This window comes from Tiliqua scincoides, chromosome 1 (assembly GCF_035046505.1).
Source record: "Tiliqua scincoides isolate rTilSci1 chromosome 1, rTilSci1.hap2, whole genome shotgun sequence".
Classification (NCBI taxonomy): Eukaryota; Metazoa; Chordata; class Lepidosauria; order Squamata; family Scincidae; genus Tiliqua; species Tiliqua scincoides.
This window is the reverse complement of record NC_089821.1, coordinates 245,402,879-245,424,953: the sequence shown is the minus strand read 5'-3', so window position 1 is coordinate 245,424,953 and position 22,075 is coordinate 245,402,879. Positions and strand designations below refer to the sequence as shown.

The 22,075-nt window shown below is 43.3% G+C and overlaps 1 protein-coding gene and 1 pseudogene across 1 annotated transcript in view; both read right to left on the bottom strand.

The window, feature by feature from the left end:
• TOGARAM2 (TOG array regulator of axonemal microtubules 2) overlaps positions 1 to 22,075 on the bottom strand; it is a 49,338-nt gene that overhangs the window by 26,173 nt on the left and 1,090 nt on the right. The window contains exons 2-11 of the mRNA XM_066623263.1: positions 21,642 to 21,776; positions 19,843 to 20,118; positions 17,893 to 18,119; positions 13,610 to 13,785; positions 13,023 to 13,045; positions 8,051 to 8,232; positions 6,945 to 7,101; positions 3,478 to 3,642; positions 2,640 to 2,781; positions 795 to 900 (exon numbers count right to left, since the gene is read on the bottom strand). Of these exons, the coding sequence (XP_066479360.1) occupies positions 795 to 900; positions 2,640 to 2,781; positions 3,478 to 3,642; positions 6,945 to 7,101; positions 8,051 to 8,232; positions 13,023 to 13,045; positions 13,610 to 13,785; positions 17,893 to 18,119; positions 19,843 to 20,118; positions 21,642 to 21,776 (1,589 nt within the window). The remainder of the gene's footprint in view (positions 1 to 794; positions 901 to 2,639; positions 2,782 to 3,477; positions 3,643 to 6,944; positions 7,102 to 8,050; positions 8,233 to 13,022; positions 13,046 to 13,609; positions 13,786 to 17,892; positions 18,120 to 19,842; positions 20,119 to 21,641; positions 21,777 to 22,075) is intronic.
• LOC136637468 (5S ribosomal RNA) lies at positions 6,669 to 6,787 on the bottom strand (annotated as a pseudogene).

Below are 22,075 nucleotides of genomic sequence, written 5' to 3'. Positions count from 1 at the left end.
CAGCTTTAGAGAAAGTGAGTAAATACAGGTTCAACCTTGTTATACACATTTATTATACACAGATTTGACTCAACACAGCCACTGCAAATGAGAAGGAATGTGCTGATCCCTGGAGAAGCGGGAAAAATGCATCCCTTTACTTAAAAAAAAACTGCTTTTTTAAACTGTTGTAAAGAGACAGTCTACATGCACGGGTGTGTGAACACGACATTCTTCAGCTGAACCAGGAAAAGGCAGGGGGTCCTTTGCATTTCCAGTTGCTGACTGCCTCTCTACAATAGTAAGAAAAGCTGTTTTTAAACCACAATTGTAAAGGGACGCACTTTTTAATTTTTTTAAACTGTTTTTATTTAACACATTTTATGGTATCAGCAGAGAATTGCAAAATCAAACTCCTGCAGACGTTGAGTCAAAGCCTTATTCCATTAGGAGCAATGCAAGGGCAAAAACCTGGAAGTGCGTCTTAAAAACTATTTTTCCACTGTTTTTTAATCCACAGATTTTTTTTTAATCCACTAGGGATTCTGGAACAGAACCCCAGTGGATAATGAGGGACAAACTGTATATATAAATAAAATTGTGTATGATTTATTCTGTATCACATTTGGATTTTTCTGAGCAATCATACACCATTTATTAATTACATATTTTCTAGTACAGATAGCATATTGGGAACATCCCAATACAACCAGGTATAAAGGCTGCTTAGAGAAGCATTAGCTAAATAGAAGCAGACTGGAAAGGAATCATGCAGGGAAGGTAGATGGGACATATGTTAAATACACATTTCCCACCTCTTTCGTAGCTGCCAAGGAAACATCATGAAGTCTATACAGGAGAACTTCTGAATGGCAGGTAGCCAAGCATCTGATGCTGAAGAGTCCTTTCTCCTTCAGCTGCCTGAGAGGCAATTATCGGAAAGATGAAGGGACAGAAGAGAAGGAAAATTATTAGTCTTGCCTGGCATTTTGCAGAAACAGAATTTCTCACAGCCGCAAAAGAGTCTGAAAATGAGATGCTTCATACAAGTTGCACACTGGGAATATAGAAAAGTAAAGATGCAGAATTTAACAGAAGCTCTATATACTGTGGTTTAAAGACTCCTATAGGGAAAAAATATATTTCACCACCAGTCTATATGCCAGATAGAGTCTCCTGTGAATGAAGCTGAATAGAAGAGTGTGATTGATTTACTAGTTCCACATGATAGGCTCCATCCTTGGGAAGCTCTGAGACCTGCACTGCAAATTTGATCCTCTGAGATCAAGGAGACAAAGCTTGCATTTTCTTCCCTATTCTTGCAGACAATCCCTCCTGACTCTGCCTTGCTGAATTAACAGCACCATCTGTTGGCGAGTGACTGAAGATTAGCCCAGGTGACAAATTCCAGAGCAATTGCCATCATTGTTACAGCAAATGCAAAAGGATGTCTTGTGATACCTTAAGAACAGGATTTATTGTGGCATAAGCTTTTGTGTGTTTGTGGGTACCACCATTTGAGGAACCCACAGGCAAAAGCCCTGCAGACTCTCCACTTTACATGCATGTGCATGTTAGGTACCCATCCTCATCAGCCCAGAAACTGGGCAGGAGACAGAAGAGAGGTTTTTATGCCACACTGCAGTGGAGGCAAAAAGGAGAAAACCATCCACTGCAGTTGGTGTTTCCATTCCCATCACCTGGCAAGACACCCCTGGATTACCAGGCAACAGGAGGGGGAATGGCAGCCACAGCAATCCATCCCCCTTCCTTCCAGGCACCATTTTAAAATTCTCAGATGCTGCAGCCCCCAGGCAAGTGGAGAAAAGAGTGTACCAAAAAAGTCCATCCAAAGAAAGCTCACTGTGCTTTAGCTCCAGCAAAATCAATAACAGGTTAGTTACACTGACAAAGAACACCAGTAAAGTGGACCAGGGATCTTTCTTATACTAGTTAGTACATGAAATAAGTACATCAAAAGGGATATAACTGCCATGAATCTATATAGGTGTGAATTCAATCAGTTAAAGTTTTCTAAGATTTAAACATTTTTTAAAATCCCTTTAGGGTTTCCTTTGTATTTTGGAATACAAAGTTAACACAGCATTGTCTTCTGGAATGAAGGGACAGAAGCTTGATGTCTTTGCTAGACTGCATCCAGTGCAGAACTCTAAGCTTAGACAAAATCTTCTGCCGCATTTTTTCTTTTGGAAGTCTGTACAGAGCTTTGTACTATACATTGGCACCAATAGAAGCTCCCCCTCCTCTTCAGAAAACAGTACACATAGGAGGGGATCTGGGTCAGGAGCACAGTGGAGTTTGGGGTGGAAAAAAAATCATCTCCCACCATGTTCCCAATTGGGCTGCTGTTTGCCAAGGAAAATCAAAGCATCCCAGGACCAGTTGGGCTCTAAGCTGTCAAACTGAGTTTGAAAGTCCACTGTTGCTTAAGTGGCTTGCTTGTATATTGGGAAGAAATCAAAAGTAAAAGAAGTTGGGTGTGTTTTGGCTGGAACTTGGGTGGCAGGGCAAAACTGGAATGTTTAAATCTCACGTTATCCTGCAGTCTTGCCAGATGCAAAACTCACCAGCCTTCTTGACAAGAGACAGAAGAGTAAAGAGATATGAAAGAAGGTTCAGCTCATTCCTTCTTTCCTTACCAATCATTGCTATTGAGCCACTTCAGAGCATCAACCAGACTCTGTTCTGGGTGAGACAAGGGTCTTATTTCTAATATATCTTTGTTCACAAGATCCTCCTCCCATTCTGGAGAATCCAGGAGTTTGGCTGGCAGGGAATTAGCTGTAAATGGAAAAATATAAATCACATATATTTCTAAGTAAAAAAAAACTTGCAGAATGGTTGCACCAAGGCACATTTTTGCTCACAGTTCCATGTAGCTGCTGGTGGTTTAAATTAGTCTAAATAACGTGTACAATAACTGAGATGCATTTCTGAACTTCATGCCCAGTATTCAGGGCACTCTGCGAATGCCAGAGCAAACAAGTGAATGATAGATTTTATGCTCTAGTCCTCAATGTATTTACTTGGAAGCAAAGACCACCTTCAGCAAAGCCAAACTGGTGTGTTGAGAACAGGGGAATGAATGCTCTCCCACATTTAAATAAAACTTCCTGTTAGGAGAAAATTAGCACCACAGGGAGAGTATAATACATCAGATGGGAATATAATATTTGAATAATGTCTCAATTTAAAAATAATTCCCGCAAGTAGAAAATTATCATGTTAAGGATGTGGCTGTTGTTCGATATGTCCTTTCTCTTTGACATGCTGGCTTTCTGTATGGTTGGAATTTTTACATGGTGGAACATTTCAACATGTTATCACTACCAAGGTCAGAATGGTACAGCTCAGGGAAACCTGCACCATGTTATTCTCCTGACTGGGTTGCATTTTACCCAATATGTACCCAAAACTGTAACAAACATAAAAGCAGTAATTATAACAGGTTGACTGCATTCAGATTCTATGTCCCACCTGAAGCATGCCTTAGGAAGCTATTATCATGGTTGATGACGGGGATGCTAGGCAGAGAGGGCCTGTTTATCCGCTTCTTTAAAGACATTCCAACAGGAGTTCTGCAATGGCTGCTCAAGTTGAGCGTGATAGGGGTGGCCCCATTAACATTCATTGGGCCAGGACCTGTATAGAGTAATTGAGGGAGGTCAGCAAAGGACTAACGATCACTTGACAAAACAATCTGCCCAGAACAGGCATCAGCAATAATTCACTGGAAGCTACGTGAAGGAACCACGAGCTCATGCTAGCCTTTGTTGAACATAATACTTTACACGATGGATGAGGGACTGTGTAGTTTTCCTTCATATCCATTCTGCAAATAAATGCCCAAGTACATTGTAATGTTTGGTGCTGGTGAAATGACTTTTAAAAAAAGAAAAATTTTGAAAGTTTAAACCCAGGTATATTATACAAACATGCAGAAAATATTCTTCAGAATTGTTTATCCACACAACTTTTCCAGAGATGGCTCCATCAGCAGAATCCCCTTAAATTTATGTGAAGTCCTTCCTTCGGAGTTGTGTCTGGAAATATTACTGGAGAAACAAGTTCTGATTTGAAAACCAGATTAGAAAAGTTATAGAAAATTAACCGTATGCAATTTACAGCCCAACCCTATGGGTGATTCCCAATAACCCTGTGACAGTGCAAATGTTGCACCATCATTGTGTGCTACAAAGCCACCAGAGATATAGTCAGAGGTTCCATGTGCACACCAGAACCACATGGATATTCCACAGATGCAGGTATGGTGGCAGAGGGGGCAGTTCATGGACAGTTTGGGGAACTATCAAGGTAGGGTGAACCTGGTGGGCAGTTCAAGGGTGGGAGGGGGTTGATCTTGGCAGCAGTCACACATATTGGATTTTATTCCCCTTTCCCAACCTAGCTCCACCCCCTTCCTCTCCTCAGACATATACCAGCAAAATAGCTGGCGTATGTCTGAGGAAACCAATCGGTGACCAGGCAGCCTACTGGGAAATAAGTAAAAAGAATATTTACTGACCTTACCACCACCTCCACCTTAGTGGCTTTCCGTACCACTGTGCCATCTGGGGCACACCTCCAGGGGTGCCGCCACCCTCACCTGGGAGTGCCACCCCCCAGGCATTCTGAGCGCTGGGGAAGCCATGCACGGCCTCCCCATTCCTCAGAAGGTCTTGTAAGGCCTTCTGGAGACTGAAAACGAGAAGTGATGGTTTTTGAGTGTCGGGCAGATTGCACACAGCTTCCCTGGCCCTCAGAAAGCCTCCAGGGGGGGAGCTAATTCCACCCCTAGGTATCTGCTGCTTTGGGCCATGTGGTCCCCTGTCTCCCCTGCCAGGTACACCACTGCTGAGTCATCCCAATAGTCAATCAAAAAGATTGTTTGATTGATTGATTGCTCTTACAGATCAATCAGCTAAATGGTTTCAGTGAAACGTTTCAACAGGCATGCGCCATGGAATCACCTTAAATGCTATATCAGAGGGGGCTCAAATCCACACACAACTCTGATGCAGACATTTCAGCTACCCTCTCCAGTGATAAAGAAAAAGAGCAAGTGACCTTGCATCACAGCCATGCTCTGACAGAGTGCTGACTTGCAACTTCCAGGGCTGCCACACAGCTGCCCTTCTTGGAATTTCTGCTGCAGGCACATTCAGCACACATCAGTTGCAATCAAGGCAGTTGGGGGAGTTTCCCTTTTTATTTCCCTTTTCAGTATGCACTACTATTGTGGCAACCTCAGTGACTCAGCTGTGAGCATCTCTCCTTGACAGTATATGTGGGTATTTGAACCAAGATATTTCTTTCTGTAAGACTAAGTGTTCCTTCCATATGAAAATTTCTTTCAGCCTGTAATTTAGTGAACTATTATTGGGGAAGTCATCTATTTTGCCTCACTGGAAGTGGCAGGCTTGATGGAAGTTCTGGGGTTGCCTCAAGCAGCCCTGCCCCTGCTGCTCCCACCACCTCCACCACTATGACCTTGGCTGTCTGGCTGCTTAGCAAAACAGCTGGGTAGGCAGGGAGAGGCAGAGCTCAGCAATGCCACTTGCTCTCTTACCTGGCCCCTTACCTGCAGCTCCAGAATGGCCTTCCTCAAGGGAGGCCATGCTGGAATTACAGGTAAGGCAACAGGATTGGGGGCAGGCTGGATCACTGCACTCTGCTTCTCCCTGCATTCCTGGCTGCTTTGTCAAGTTCAAGTGGTGTGAGCTCCCACCCACCCCCCTTCTTCCTTCAGAAGCACTGGAAGAAGAAAGAGGCTGCTGCTGACCCAATCCTCTTCCTCACTGAACAGTACGAGAGACTTTGGTGAGCAGCAAGCTGAAAGGGGGTGGCAGGCACACATGAGGTGGAGACATCCCGTTCAGCACTCCCTCCAACTTGCCACTTGATGTGAGCAGTTCAGGCAGCTTCATGGATGGGTTGGTCCTAGTAAGTGATGTTGCTGTACTGAAATATTTGTGAGTTTAATTACAATGAAATTAAGTCTAAGACTAAAACATTAAGGCCATTTTAATAGGCCACCCTATGACTCAATTCCTTCATTGCTCAGAATATCTCTCTTTTTATTTCCCCTTCATAAAGTGCAGGAAAATCTTTGGTGAAACACACTGTAAAAGTCTCAGTGATAACAGGAACAGAGGCACAAAAATGTTTAAACAGCCTTGTAAGTCTTGTTTAGCAATAAATGCTTTGTTTTGGTATTCTTCATGCATGGTAAAGTACATCAGGATATGATCGTATGCATTGGTTTGTTTCTCACAAATTGCAAACAGTAAAATTGTGTCTACACACTGTCACTTCAGATTGCAAGAGATGCTTACCCACTTGATTCCACAGATAAAAAAAAAGAAGGCCATCAGTAAGAAGGTTAGACTATAGGCCTTAGGAAATATTAAATCATATCAGCTTTCACCTCCAGTCTGAAATGGTATAGCCCATAAGAGAATGGAATAGCTCATCAGCTGTTTGCAGAGGCTAAGGGGCTACAGATCTCATTGCCGATTCAATGGGAACCTCATGTGTGCTGCTATGAGCTTTCCAAGGAAGGGTGGGATAAAAGGAAAATAAATGGGAAAACTCTGAAAATGCTCTTTCCCTGCACCTCACACAAGTGTAATGTTTGGCAACCTTCAGTCTCGAAAGACTATGGTATAAGACTACAGCACCCAGTATTCCCAAGCGGTCTCCCATCCAAGTACTAACCAGGCCTGACCCTGCTTAGCTGCCGAGATCAGACGAGATCAGGCATGTGCAGGGTAACAGTTGCTGTGTCATACCATATCCATATACTGGAATCAACCATCTTAGCAAGTTGCTTTCCAACAGAGGAAGCAACCAACCTCTCTGCTATTTTCTGCTATTCCTGGTTTTGTTGTTCCAAATGGACCACATCTATGTAACTTGTTATTTTGGCTCAAGTAGCCACATACCTTCCTGAGCAGTTTCCTGTAGTTGTCCTTTGAATATCATCGATTTTTCCTTTTCTCTCTCTTTCTCCTTTTCTCTTTCTTTACGCAAAAGCTCTATCTCCTTTAACTGCTTCTGACGCATTTTCTCCTGAGCAGACTTGGATATAGTCACATGGATCTGAACACAAGAGAAACCCACTACAGTGCATGAGATGGACACAGCCTTTGCACAGTATACAAGAGTGATGAACCTCTGGGCATAGTGTGATGTAATGAATCCAGCAACAGAGAACTCAACCATTTCAATGCATCCCCATTTATTATAAAACAAGATTAAGAAATAAAACTAGCAGTGTTATAATTTTATTATTTTTTTGTCCGAGGAACTCAATACTGAACTAGATTGATTGTGGAGTTCCCACACCACATCTGATATCTCTCAAAAGTTTTTCTTTTCAAAAAGCAGTTTAAGAGAGTAGGGGGAAATGGCAATTTGGATAGCTTCTGAGCCTATAAATTTCCCCCTCCACAGCTAATATAAACATTGTGGGGATATGATTTTAATTCAGAGCATGGAGCAGGGTAAAGAATTAATTAATCCCACCTTCCCTCTGCAGTATATTCCCAAGTACAAATTCCTCCCCTGCTTTTTGTCTTTATTGGAGCAAGAAGTGCTCCAATCACAGAACTCTCACATCATGCATAGTTCAACCTTCAGTGAAATCTGAGAGGAAGAAATTAATGCTGTGGGTTTTATCTAGAAAAACAGTCAAGAGAAATGTATATCAGATGTGTTCAATGGACTCTTTTGCTTGGCCAGCAAGTGTGATCACTAAAATACTAATTTAGCAATACACTACTGCGATGGTCTCTGAGTTTTGTCTCTCTGTGGATGCTCAAGGTCAAACTATTCATGACCAGATCTTTCAATGTCTAGAGCTCAGTATTGTTTCAAAAATGTTTCAAAAAATCCAAAACTACTTACAATGTTCCTCACTAGCTGACCTCTTTTCTAGTCTTGTTGATCTTTTTCCTTCCTATCTGCCTTAATGCTGTGAACACAAACCCTATAAAAGTACATTTCAGTCATTACAATCAGAAGCAGGAAGGAGATAGTTGGCACTTACTCTTCCATTGCTTTCTTTCCACTCATCATCTTTTAAAAGATGAGGACTTGAGAGCTGTCCTTCTTCCTTGACCAGAGAAAGTGATGAGCCAGTGAATGGCAACAAAGATTCAGGTGGACACCCAGTAACCTTCAAGACCGAAGACAAACCATTTTTGAAAGCAGGTTCTGATGTTCTGGTTTCTGGTGAACAAATAAAAGAAACATGTTACCACAGATAACAAATATGAAATAAAAATGTTATTGGAGCCTAAGCCAAGAAATGATACAATATATTACTATAGAATCTAGTGAATGTGCCAAGAAAGATACTCTACTAGATTGAATCATAGTCAATAGAAGTGTGTGTGTATATGGTTAATGTAGTTTAGGTTGCAATCCTAACCAACGTCCCAGCACTGACATAAGCTTAATGCAACTCTGAAGTAAGGGAACGAACATTGCCTTACCTTGAGGTGGTCTCCATGACTACCCCCCAACTGCAGGATGCAGCACATGCCCCACTGGCACAGCTATGCCAGTACTGGAAAGTTGGTTAGGATAGCACCCTAAATTTCTTTACTAAATAGGCGCTACAGGGGAAGCCCTGGATCAGGGCAGCAGTGTAGCAGTGTAGCAGTGTAGTATGTTTGAGACCCACCACTGCCTCTCACAGTCCCAGAAGAGATAAACAGGAGCTTTCCTCTGGAGCAAATAGCAGCTGTGAGGTGCCAAATCTCGATAGAACAATAGTGGGGGAAAAGGTTAAAGTTCCACAATCCTGATCTTGACCGAGCTTCCTTGTGGGTCCAATTTAGTATAGAAAAGGTAAGTACATCTGCTTGAATGTTGCCCTTATAAAGAAACAGATCCAGTTTGCCAGGATCTTATCATTATGTTGTAATATACAGTAACGTTATAGTGTAGCCAAATTTAGAATACCATGTACAATTCTGGTCACCCTATTTCAATTAGAATACTGCAGAGCTGGAAAAGGCTGCAGAATCAGGCCATCAAATAAAGGGTTAGAGCAGCTTCCCTGCTAGAAAAGACTAAAGCATCTGGGGTTTTTAAAGTTTAGGAAAAAACAAAAACAAGAGGGCACATGTAGATATTTATAAAATTATGAATAGTGTGGAGAGAATTCAAAGGAATGAAAACTGATCAACAGTATAGAAAAAAGAAAGTACTTCCATTTACTACATGGTGAGTTTATGGAATTGACTGCCATGAATAGTGGTGATGGCCACTAGCTTAGACAGCGCTAAAAAAAATTCATGGAGGAGAGGTCTATTAATGACTATTAGCCATGATAGCCAAATGGAACCTCTACCTTCAGAAACAGTATACCATGTGCTGGGGACAAAGGGCACAAGGAAACGGTTGCCTGCAACAGCTCTGCTTTTGGGCCAGGTGAAGGCATCTGGCCGACCACTGTTGGAAACAGAATGTTGGACTAGACCCTTGGTTTTATCCAGCAGTGCTCATCTAAGGGTTCTCAGCTTGTAGTATGCGGTTGATGAAAACCTTTTACTTTATCGGCTGTGGTTAAAATTAGTTCTACATGAATATTGACTCATCAGCTTTGTGGAAGGCCTAGGAAAACTGGTTATCTTCCTTCCTGAAACAGAGTACCCAGCTCACACCTTTTGGTTGTGTTTGTTCCTGGGGATAATTATTTCTGTCAGCTCATCTATCCTCGCCTCAGGAGAGAGTTCCTGGAGTAAGGTGTTAATGACAACCCCTGCCTCCACTTCCTCGAATCTCTTCTCCAGGGGGAATCAGGTTTCCTGATGCCCATCAATACAGACTACCAAGTTTTAGTGGTTTCTTCCCTTCCTTGGCCTAACTGTCCTGCCAAGAAGTGAAAAGCTTTACTATCTAGGGCAAGTCTGACTAAAATGTGTTGTCTTCTATCACTTCTCTACCACTCCATATTTACTTAAACCAGACACTGTGCTAGTTGAACAGAGCCACACTAGGACTGAGTCACTCCCTGCTCAGAGTGGAAAGTTTATCTAGCCTGAAACCCACTTTGCCACATTGCTAATTTGTCTGTGCTTCTTGTACAAAAGTGATCATGTCTCTACCCATGCATGCATGGGTGGGTAGGTGGGTGGGAGAGGTTGCCTGGTCTTTTCCCAGGTGGCTTCCCAGGCTTCCAGTTAAAGCAACAAATCAAAAATACACAGACATGCCAGGCGGACATGCCATTAAAACCCCAAACAGCCCAGTGCAATAATGCAAGAGTCATACAAATACCAAGAAATAGGCAAATTAACAGGAGCTATAAGGGACTACAAAGGCCCAGATGAAAATACAGGAACCTGTGGTTGATTTAGCCCCACAAGGTTTAAAGCACATGATCACTGGTCTCCGTAAGTATACTACATTGCTTTCTTCTTGTTCAGGCTTGAGGTACATTTCCCACAATCTTCCTCTGATTAAAAAGGAATTTTATTTATGAGATGCCATTTTCTCTTGCTCTATAACAGCCATTTTCAACCACTGTGCCATGGCACACTGGTGTGCCACGAATGGTCTGCAGGTGTGCCACAGGAGTTTGGGGGAGGGTCATTTATTAGTAGGGCCATTGGGGGTTGTAAGCCCTCCACCAATAGCATGGTGTGCCTTGTCAATTGTCAAAAAACTGATGGTGTGCCTTGATCATTTTAGTACCTTGTCAGTGTGCCACAAGACAAAAAAGATTGAAAATCACTGCTCTATAATAACCAGGAAGTGTTTAGATAAAGGGAAAATAAATGGCCTTTCCTCTTTGATAAAGAATTAAACAGTGTTTTTTTTAAAAAAAAAATTATAGCTGCTAAAGTAGTTGCCAAAACAAAACCCTTCTTGAGACATTCGCTGCAGGGGAATCATTATCAAAGCTAGCAGCTCAGCCCCCTTGAAATTAGCACTTTTGACCAGTCAGCCACCCTAGAGACAGAAAGTGAAATTTCATTTTCACACACAAGGCAGACCTTGCTCTCCAGCAGAGCTTCTTGTGGCACAGAGTACTAAAAATGCCATGCTGGAAAAGCAATGAAGTCACATGAGAAACGCATCTTAATTTATACAGCAACACTGTTTAAAAATCAGTCATTCATTTTCTGTTCTTAAAGTCATAGCAGTTTGCTGCAGGATTCACCTGCAGGAGTGCTTCAACCATAACAGCTGCCATGTAAAATCAGTCACCTTCCCATTCAGCAACACAGGTTTACATGGCTGTTTATTCCCAGGACTGACATCAGGGGTCAGCAGAGTTGGACAGAGAGCCTGTTGCTGATTCCAGGAACAACTGCTATTTCCATAGCCTTTGTGTGGTGGCGGCGGCAGAGAGTCTCTCTCAGGTAGGAGGCTCCCATGGAAGGCAGTTTACTGAGGCCCCTGTGAACCGAGAACCAGCTCTTCTTTCATCTATGAAATAGTGCCTGGGATTCTGGCAGTCAAAGTGGGTTCTGTCTATTTCAAAGCTGACTCTTACTCCACAAGCTAGCCAGATAGCTAAAGGTCACCAAGGGGCAAATAGTGTGTTATCCAAATGGTGTGAATACCATTTTTCTGTGGCTGTTTCCTATTCTCCTCTGGAAATTTATGAAATGAGAAAATTACTTGGAATGGGTGGATCATGCTTAGGAATTTACCACACCAATGCCCCCCCCCCCCAAATTGAGACCAGCAGGTTTGAAGGCAGTTTTTCACAAGCTTTCCCCCATCTTAATGCAATTTCTCTCATTTGTATGTTATCAGAGCAGCATTGGGATAGTCACAGGAAATCTCAGTGTGCATCTAAACCATCCAGGAGTGTATTACAGTGATGTGGTCCTTCCTCCAGTTTCCTTGACTGTCTGCTTCCAATAAAGGCTCTGATCCTATTTCTGGATCAGACCTTCATTCCAGGGAGCCATCATTTATTTACTATAATTTTGTATATCATGTGGCTTGACCACAAAGCCTTGCCCAAAACAATTGTGCTAGTATCAGAGCTAGTCTGTCTCCAAGTCACTCTCCTATGTTTTCATTCAAAAATGCTTCCTTTATTTCCCTGCACCCCAATCCTTGCTTCTCTGGTTCAAAGCCACCTCCTCAGTTGGACCTTGTAGCCCATTTGATGGGCTGTGGGTTTACAATCCTATCCTCTGGTGCCACAATTCAATTTTCCTTCCAGACATCAGCTGATTTCAGCTGTCACCCTGACATCAGCCCATCCCCAAATTCAGTTTTGGAGAAATGACTTTCCTCTCACACTGGATACACACCTGCCAAGGACAGTTATGTCTAGTGAGTTCTATGTCAACACAGGAAGATTAGGCTTGATGAACATGATCAGTCCTTGCCAGGCCTTGTGATTCTTCTTAATCAAGAGAATCTGCTGAGGACCCTTCAACAGACGGTTCATTTCCATTTTTCTCTCAATGGGTACACGAATGCATAGGGCATACCTAGCGAGATTACATCACTCTTCTAGGCTAGACTATGAATGCATTTGCTCTGCTTGAGCACCTTTATCCAAGGACAGCTTTCAAATGCTATGTAAGATGCATGTAAATGTCACACTGGAAGAGAAAGAGGAACTTTTGTGTCTCTGCAGAGACAGATTGTCCAGACTGCAATGCGGAGCAGAACTGAGCATGCTTCTTTTTTGGCAAACAGAGCACATCTCTCTTCTTATGTACATGCCTGTGTCTAACAAAAGTAACACAGTTTCTTTTTTAATAAGGTTGTAATCACATTTTTTTTAAAAAAAATTTATTTCAATTGTATCATGCGGACTGATTTTTTTTGTTTGCATGTTGCCAGGGGACCTTTTGAGAGCCCCTCAATGATGAATAAAAATCTCTTAATCAATCAATAAGAATATAAGCATACCCAACATCATCATCATCATCATCATCACCACCACCACCTCCTCCACTGTGGGCTATTTTCAGGCATTTATCCTGAAATCCCTATCTATACCCTTTTAATAAAGCAAATGCACAATCAGCACCTACCCAGTGTTTGGAAAGTGTTCTCACTGTGAGAAGGCTCCAGCCTTGACCTTGAAATAATTGAGAGAGAAAAGAAATGTGAAGATGCAAAAGGAAAAAGGTGGTTCTATCTAGGAGAGACAACATAGCATATCTATCGTGCTGTAGAATGTTTAGAACACTCAATATAAATGACCTTGTTGATGCCCTTACCGGAGCCTTGTAATGCAGGTCAGTATCAGTATCATCACCATACTGCTGATAAGGGAATGGGGCTAAGAGAGAGTTACATGCCATGTCATGTGGTGAGCTCATGCCAGTGTTGAACCAAGAATTTTTTTGACTTGTTCAGCCTCATGGCTACTATGCTTCATGAGAATTGTCTTAGATGAGTATTATGATTATACAAGGGAGAGAGCTGTAATTCACCACTCTGCTGAAATAACTCTCCCATCACACATTTATAATGTCCAATTGGCTTGTAGGCTGGCAGGGATATCTAAGGAGCAAACTGTATCCTAGAATTTACAGATGAGGCCTCTCGCACCTGGATTTGGAGAGAGATTGGGTAGGGGGGAACGGTTCAATCAGAGACAGCAGAAGAGGTTTACCTTGACTGATGGGACTCCACTGCAGCATTTGGAACTAGTTCCAACTGTGATGAGCTTGGAAGAGATTCTTGAAAATTCTGAGAATTTTCCTTACATGCCTTTGATGATTTGGGGATGGGAGGGATCAAAGCAGCCCCTAACGATTTCCTCAGATTCTCATCCTGGCCATGTGGGATCTGCAGGGAAGCACAAGTGAAGAGGTTAAAATTTAGCGAAAGGGGGGGGGAAGCTTCAGTTCTTAACTGTGATCTCTGGAGGGTGATTCTGTTGCTGCTTTGCCTCTGGCTAGTGGCCCAGATACAGACATGAAGGACAAAGAGTCACAGAACTCGACAAGCCACACTTGAGGACAAACAAGCTATAATGCAGAAGTAGGGTTTTCTGTCTGACAAGGTCCAAGGAACCAGTAGCCCATGCAGAATGAGCAGGCAGCATAAAACAAAACATCTCACCCATTGTCTAAGACTGTTATTTTCATACAGGATTATTTTTATTGCTGTTTTTGTAATTTCTAGTTTTGATTGGAAGCAACCTTGACTTTTCTGTATGGAAGGAAAAGTAAGGTACAGATAAAAAAAAAAAATCTCACATTCACATATACTCCCTTGTCTGAGAAGCCAACAGGACCTCTGAGACAATACAGAAGCAGTGCCAGATTCCAATCCAGATTATAGCCCCTTTGGATTGTCCCACTCCTCACCGGCGGGAAGGGGAGGCTTTGGGCTGTCTCTAGTGCAAGCTCTATTGTATATCTTTTAAATATTGAAATGGAAGTACTGAAGGTGGCTCACAGCCTGCTAAACAACATAATAAAATAGAGGTTATCAGAATACATTATCTGTTTGGGTGCTGCCTGCAGTCTTGTAGAACTTAAGTCCAGATGGCTCCTGACTCATATCTTGGCTTTTGGACTTCCAGACCAGACCTTTGACGTTGTTGCTTTCAGTTTGCGCTGCGTAGCTCCACACACTGTCCAACAGCAGTAATGGACCTACTCCCATTGCACCCTGGGGCAGGTCTGCAACATGCCACCCCCCCAGCATGCCACCTCTCCCTGGGATACTCACAGGAGCTCTCAGGGCCTTGTACGATGCTCAGCAGGGCACAAAAAGTCTTCTGAGACTTCCTGCACAGTTTTAAACAATACTTCTGGTTTCCTGACAAAACCAAAAGTATTGCTTAAGACTGCATGAGAAGACTCAGAAGGCTTTTTGTGCCATGCAGAGCTTCGCCAGTATACAAAACGGCTCCAATGGACAGGCAGCGCAGCAGTGGCTGGGGTGTGGTTAGCACTATGCTTGAGGCATTTGCCCCCCACCGCCCCGCCCCAGGTCCGCCACTACCCAACAGAGAAGTTCTCTTGGTGAAAAAGGTGGGATTATGTCTGGAGATTGATGAAACAGGGATATGAGAATGGAAACAGAGAAAAGACAGTACAGGAGAATATTGGGAATGATTTCCCTCTACAGTTCACCCCCTTTTTTTGCAATAAACAAAATATCAGCCCTATAGAATAAGAGAAGGATAAGGCTGCAGTTTTTGCAGTGTTTTTTGCCCAGCGAAACCAATCTGACTGGTGAAATAAACTTTTGTCTTCAGGAGGAAAAAGATAAGAAGCTCTGTGTAGCTTGAAAACTCTACTATTTCAGCAGAACTACCTTAATTTTTCTAGGCTTTGACACTATTCACATCACCTGTAGTGTGAGAGCTCCCTCTACTTGCCTTCATTGCCAGCAGAATTTCAGGATTGCTATTCCCTTAAAAATATTACAAATAAATTTAGACCACACTCCAGAATGTATCTGTTATTCCTGCCAGACAGCCTTGAACCTCAGCCAATCTTCTGACTCCTTCGACCTTCCATCAAAATCTGCTTCTCCGAAGTCTATTAATTTTTTGCATTAGTGCTCCTCCAGCCGGCCCTCATCAGCTTCTCAGCCTAAATGATCACTGGATCCTTGGTCTTCTCCAAATGCCACTGGCTAATTTGTCATATCTAGCCACAAGTTATTAACTCCAGAGGAGCTTTATATCTCATTGACATGTGTAATATAATACACATGCTCTTCCTAAGAGATGATTCCTGCATTAAGAGTGGATATCATTTGCAGCATACCTCACCTAGTGAAGTGTCACTAAAACACATCTGGAATAATCTGGCATGAAGCATTCTGTCCGTGTGAGCTGTTTATGGGCATTGTTTGGAAATGCCCAAACAGTGCCCATAAACACGTCTTCATTTAGCAGGCAGCAATAAAAAGCAGAGTCAAAATGTATTCCTGTACCTCAAACTCGCAAAAATATAATCTCCTTGTTTTTGTTTTTCCCCATTCCCCATTAGCAAGCAGGTGGGTAAGGGAGGTCATTTAGATTTTATGGCAATCGTCTAGGGCTAGCCGCTAGGCCATGTTGCAAGCAGCCACTTCTTGCATTTCATTCAGTTCATGTAAATAAAAAAAATGTATGTCCGCAACCAGGTCCCAGATATTCCCGAGGTCTTAAAAATAAAACAGCCAGCCTATTGCTTTTCAAAGTGTGAAGAAAGCAAACAAATTTATGTCCCCACCTAAAAACAAAACTAGGCCCATGTGGCACAGATCAGGCAGCTTGGTGCAGAGAAGTTCAGTCAGCCAATGAAAAAACATGACACTTGAGCAACACATGTTTCACAGTGGTATATCCCCTTTTCTTCAAAGAATCCAAAGCAGCTTATGACAATAATATTAAAGTACATATCTCCCTCTTTCTCTCTCCAAGAACATAAGAGCCCTGCTGGATCAGGTTAAGTACCCACCTAGTCCAACTTCCTATATCTCATCGTGGCCCACCAGATGCCTCAGTCCAAAAAGATATCTGTATCTTGTTGCCATCCCCTTGCATCTGGCTTTCAGAAATAGGCTACTTCTAAAACTCAGAGGCTGCATATAGTCACCATGGTTTATAACCAGTGATGGACTTTTCCTCTATAAATCTCTTTTACAGCGTGCAATACACACACACACACACACCCTTGAGTTTGCTCAATTGCCTTGCACACATCAGTGGGTTCAGATGACCAAACAAACTACGGTTTATTCAGTCTTGAATACAACATGAGCCGTGTGCTCCCTCCTCCTTCTCCCCTTTGGTCCTTGGCTCATGTCCATCCCCATCATGCTTTGTTTAATTCATAGCTCAGCCAACTGTCTGAATCTAGAATGGTGCTTGAATTGTGTTTTACAATTAAACCAAACCTGACACCAGAGTTGAACCTCAGACGTTTTTCTTGGTATATGGAGAAAAAAATAATGGGGGAAATTTCATCAGTAAAATTTTGGCCTCTTAGCTTGATGTTAAATTCACAAGAGCAATGCCTGGTAAACAGCTGCCCATCTGAAACACCCTGCAGGAGTGTCATCTTGTAGACCCAGTGGAATAACTGGGAATGCTTTCTTTTCTCTGGAGCCAGAACCCCAGAGAGGAGGGACCAATAATATGAAGATAAATATTTTTGTGGCTGTTGCTACCTTCCTTTGTTTACCGGTTTTATTAAGCTAAGCAAACAGAGGTGGTTTGTTTCTGTTTTATTTTAACAAAAGAGGTAGCTTTACCTCTATTGGCACAGACACTTAACAACAGTGTTGTACAGCTAATTAACAGCATTCTGTAAGAATCTGATGAGAAATGCAGGGGGCGGCAATGGAGAGTACAAGAATACATCAATTTGGCCACCATATTGGCTTAGCATGTACTTAATTCAGAATTTAGACAGATGCCCTTTATTAGGGAAGTGCATTTGCTTTAATCCAGAAAATCCCAGGTTAAAACCATGGCATCCCCACTTAAAAGGAACTCAAGTAGCGGAGCTATGAAAAGATTCCTGCTTCAGGCATCGCAGAGACGTCACCAGAGTATACCAAATGGATCAAATATCCGAGTCAGCATATGGCTGTTTCATGTGTTCAATTTCTACCCCTTCACACATTTTTCTGGTATAGGAATAATCTCTGTCCCTCTTCAAAGCAATGCAACTTGAACCAAGCAAACATGGCATTGCCACAGTGACAACCTGTGCTAATGTCCTGATGCTTCTGCTCTATTCTCTGCAGGTCAGCTTCAGGCTAAACCAAATACAATTCAGTGCAGATGATCTGCTTAAAAAGCTTGATGTGTGGACAAACATTAGCACCTCACATTTTCATTGCTGGATCATAAAATCAAACCCAAAGTATTATCCTTCTAGAGGCACACGTTTCTCAGGCACATACAACACACTGCAAATTAGTATCTATGTTTGGATGTACCTGTTGAGTAGCTGCTGTTGGCTCTAGATCCCCTCCAGCTTCCAAATAGACTTTCCCATTCTCCAACACTTTCTGCTCTCTTTCATCAGCTCCATTTAGTTCTGGGGAAGTGGGAATGCTCTGAATAGGAGGCATAGGTTTGGAAGTGATCAGCAGCCTTTGTGAAGCAGATCTAGAAAGGGCTGGTTTCAGTGCAAGCCCTTTTGGACCAGAGGAATCAAGCAAGCCTGCAAATATATAAGATGATCAATTTCAAACCAGAACTATTTGCAGATTCATTCTAAAGTTTCGTATCTTTCAGCTACATTCTGAGTTACACACAGGCTGCAATCCTATGTACACATACCTGGGAGTAAGCCCCATTGGAAGTAGTGAGATTTATTTCTAAGGGCTTAATCCAAATGCGAGGAGCTGGGCCAGCACTCCGAGAAATGCTGGCCTGCGGAGGCTGACATAAGCCTCCGCGCCAGCTTCTTCTTCAACACTTGGCTGGGCCAACGAAAGAAGAAAAGGTAGGCGGGGGAGGCAGGAGGGAGGCATTCCTGGGCGGGGGGAGGGTGGGCTGTTGGCGGCTCCGGGGACAGGCGGTGAGCGGGAGGCGGGGCTGGGATCTGGCAGTTACGCTGGATCCCGACCCCCGTTCCTGGGGAGAACGGAGCGACTTCAAGCCACTTCACTTTCCTTGGATTTGTGCCACCTCAAGTGGTGGCGCAAGTCTGAGGAGACCCATAGGGGCCAGCAGCCCTTACCCGGAGGTAAGGGGAAATGTTTCCCAGAGGGTTGAGCTGCTTATGGTCACTATCCTGCACTAGATACAGTGCAAGCCTCTTGGCTTGCCTGTTGCAGCACAGGTTAGGATTGCGCCCTAAGTAAACATGCATAAGATTGCCCTGAAAGTCAGTTGTGCTAAGGGCACTCAGCATCAGCTGGGTGGTGTAGGGAACAAGGGAAATAAGAAAAGGTCTTAGACATGGTAGATCCCTTTTCTTTCTGAAACAAATTGCACATCCCATGTGCACCCTGCAATTATCTCCATCAGCTTATTGGATAGGCAGGATTCCAGCATGGACCAAGGCATCCTGTGAAAATGGGCTAATAGAACCGTGTCCATTCACTGCATGAATACCTGAACTGTAAAATGAGTGGTAATGGGTTATGCCCCTAAGTGAGAATAAGAGAAGAAAGACCACTTAAAAAATATTTTTGAGGGCTACCTTCAAAGAACACTGTCTGGCACTAGACCATGCCTAGACCATTGCTCTCTGCAGAAGTGCGCATGGCCTCTGGGGAACCAAGTGCCTCGGGAACAAAATGCCAGGTAAGGCACCGCGAGTTTAGCATCTGGGTGAGTTCAGCAGCAGGGCGAGGAAGCCAGGGCCCAGACACCATATCCTGTTGACCTTTATGATGTGTATGTGCAACCTCCTGATTTTACAAATGGGCTATGTCAGAATGCCAGATGCAAGGGAGGGCACCAGGATGCAGGTCTCCTGTTATCTGGTGTGCTCCCTGGGGCATTTGGTGGGCTGCTGTGAGATACAGGAAGCTGGACTAGATGGGCCATGGCCTGATCCAGTGGGGCTGTTCTTATGTCCTACAACGGCTTGTTGGTTTTATTTATTAAAAGATTTCCATATCACCTTCTACTAAACATGGGCATTCATGATGGTAACAAAAAGAATAACAGGTATAAATCAAAGCAATATCACAAGACTAACAGAATTACCAGGGAAATGACGTGGCCAAATCAGAACCTAATTAAATGTTAGGAACAACCCCCATTAGGTCATTACATTAGGTTGTAGGCATGGCAAACTGGGATTAGTCTTTGTCATTCTAGGAAAAGATATAATTGAGGAGGCCAGGCAGGCTTCAAGAAGGAAGTTGTTCCACAACATGGGCGCTGTTGCACATTACAATCCCTTTCATCAGAAATCCTTGAGATCTTACCTTTGTTTGATGCAGTGATGCTCTCAGACAGCCTCCTTTTCTTAAGTTTGTCTTTGATCTGTGCAGTCTCTATGGCCGCACTGCTCACGTCCAGCTTGCTGGGATCCTGTTTTGGTTGGGGTCTGGGCAGCTGGGATGAGTTATTCATGGCTGTGCAATCTTCCTTCTTCTGAAGGCCCTTCTTACTGTCCCAGAGTTCCAGAGGGGAAATATCCAGACAATCCTTTTTGCTTCCCCACAAACATGGCTGCTTCTTTAACACTGAATGAAGAGAGGCTGTAGGGCAATTTAATAAGAAGGGCTATTACTCAACTAGTTTGTCACTTGAAAAATCCACACTGGCCCTTACGTTGACTGATGCCAGTGTTTCTCAAACCGTGGGTCGAAACCCACTAGGTGGGTTGCAAGCCAATTTCACTTGGGTTCCTATTCATTTCAATATTTTATTTTTAATATATTGGACTTGATACAGCCATGGGATGTGACAGCATTTGGGGAAATGTTACACATCTGTACCTTTAACAGACTACTATGTATATGCTTTTAACAATGATGGTCAATGGGGCTTACTCCTGGGTAAGTGTGGGTAGGATTGCAGCCTAGAATTGTTAAAAAATTTTCTGCTTAATGATGTCACTTCTGGTCATGACATCACTTCCGGTGGGTCCTGATAGGTTCTCATTCTAAAAAGTGGGTCCCAATGCTACAAGTTTGAGAAGCACTGACTTATGCAGAGAATTAGCAGATCAGTGGTTCTTGACATAAATTGTCAGAATCAATGGGTTTACTAGCTACAAATGAAGGTAACTGCGCCTTTAATAATTGTTGAAAAGAGGAAATGTGGGCAAGTGAAGCTCATGATGCAGGAATAAGCAGGTACTGAAATTCCTTCTTCTATACAATCCATCTTGCTCTAATTACCCTAATGGGTCATTTTAAGATTTCTGGGGCTCCCAACAGAAGGAGATGATACCGCCTGTGAAAGAGAAATAATTAGGGATACATTTTTATGTACCACCTGTTTAGAAATTAAAGCTGACTCTGAATGTTATGAGTGCATGCTGGACTCAGTGGCATCACTAGGACTGCACCAGGTGACACTATGAGGGGTGACCTCATGGAGAGCAAAAGAAGGGGTGAAAGATGGGGGGGGCAAGTAGACCTGGGCTCTGCAACAGGAAGCCTGGTATACCTGAGCCCTGGAGTCTTCTCTGCCACTGCTGAGGGTGGGGGAAACCTTGGCCATGGGTACAGCCACCATGCCTGTGGGTTGGAAGGATCCTCACTCCACCCTCTGGACAGGTCAGCCTGGCTCTGCGGACAAAAAGAAAGTCGAACTCCAATCTGAGGCCAAGTCTAGCAAGTGAGTAGACCTGGATTCCACATCGGGAAGCCTGGTAGACCTAGGCTCCTAACGTCTCTGTCCATCAGTGCCCTCCCCCGTTTTACCCATTCCCCTCCACAATGGGCGACACCAGTCCTAGTGATGCCACTGGCTGTACTTCCAAGAAACAGAAAATATTGACTATTGTTCCTTTAAATACATTATAACATTACATTCCCTCCTGAGACTACAGACTAAGTGCCCAATGAAACAGTGTTCATTTAGAGCACCAATATCCTGGGGGTTAGCAATCTTTCTTGCCAAGTTGCTTTTAAAAAATAAAACCTAGCCTGGGCAGAGCTTGTTTCAAAGCAAATTGCCCCCTTAGCTGGACCCAAATTTGCTAATCCTTCAACCTCCTTCTTGATTGCTAAGGCAGCAAAATTTCACCTGATGAAGTTTGCACCGTTCTCACCCTCATTGGCTGCCATCCATCCGTTCCCACACAGCTGCAAATTGGAATCAAGGCTCCCTCCTCTCAGAGATCTGCATGCAGGCTTCACTTTGGGGATGCTCCCACAGTACATGGCAACAGGGGCTCGGTACTTGGCTTTGAAATGAAAACAGCATGAATGAAGTAGAACATGAAGGGGACAACAAACACTTGCCAGTCCTCCTCATCTAAAAGCCTATCCAAATGATCTGGAAACTAAACAACAAACGTGTCATTGTTAGTCATTTCTTGCATGCTGTAGAGTAACTAGAGGGGGGGGCAAAATGGTAAGTACTGCAGGTGCCGCAATGTGCCATGTAAGTAGCCCCTCCCACTCACCATCAGAGCCATTCTGGGCAGCGACAGCAACACACAGGTGCTCATCAAACCAAAAAGTGTCTTCCGCACCTTGCTGT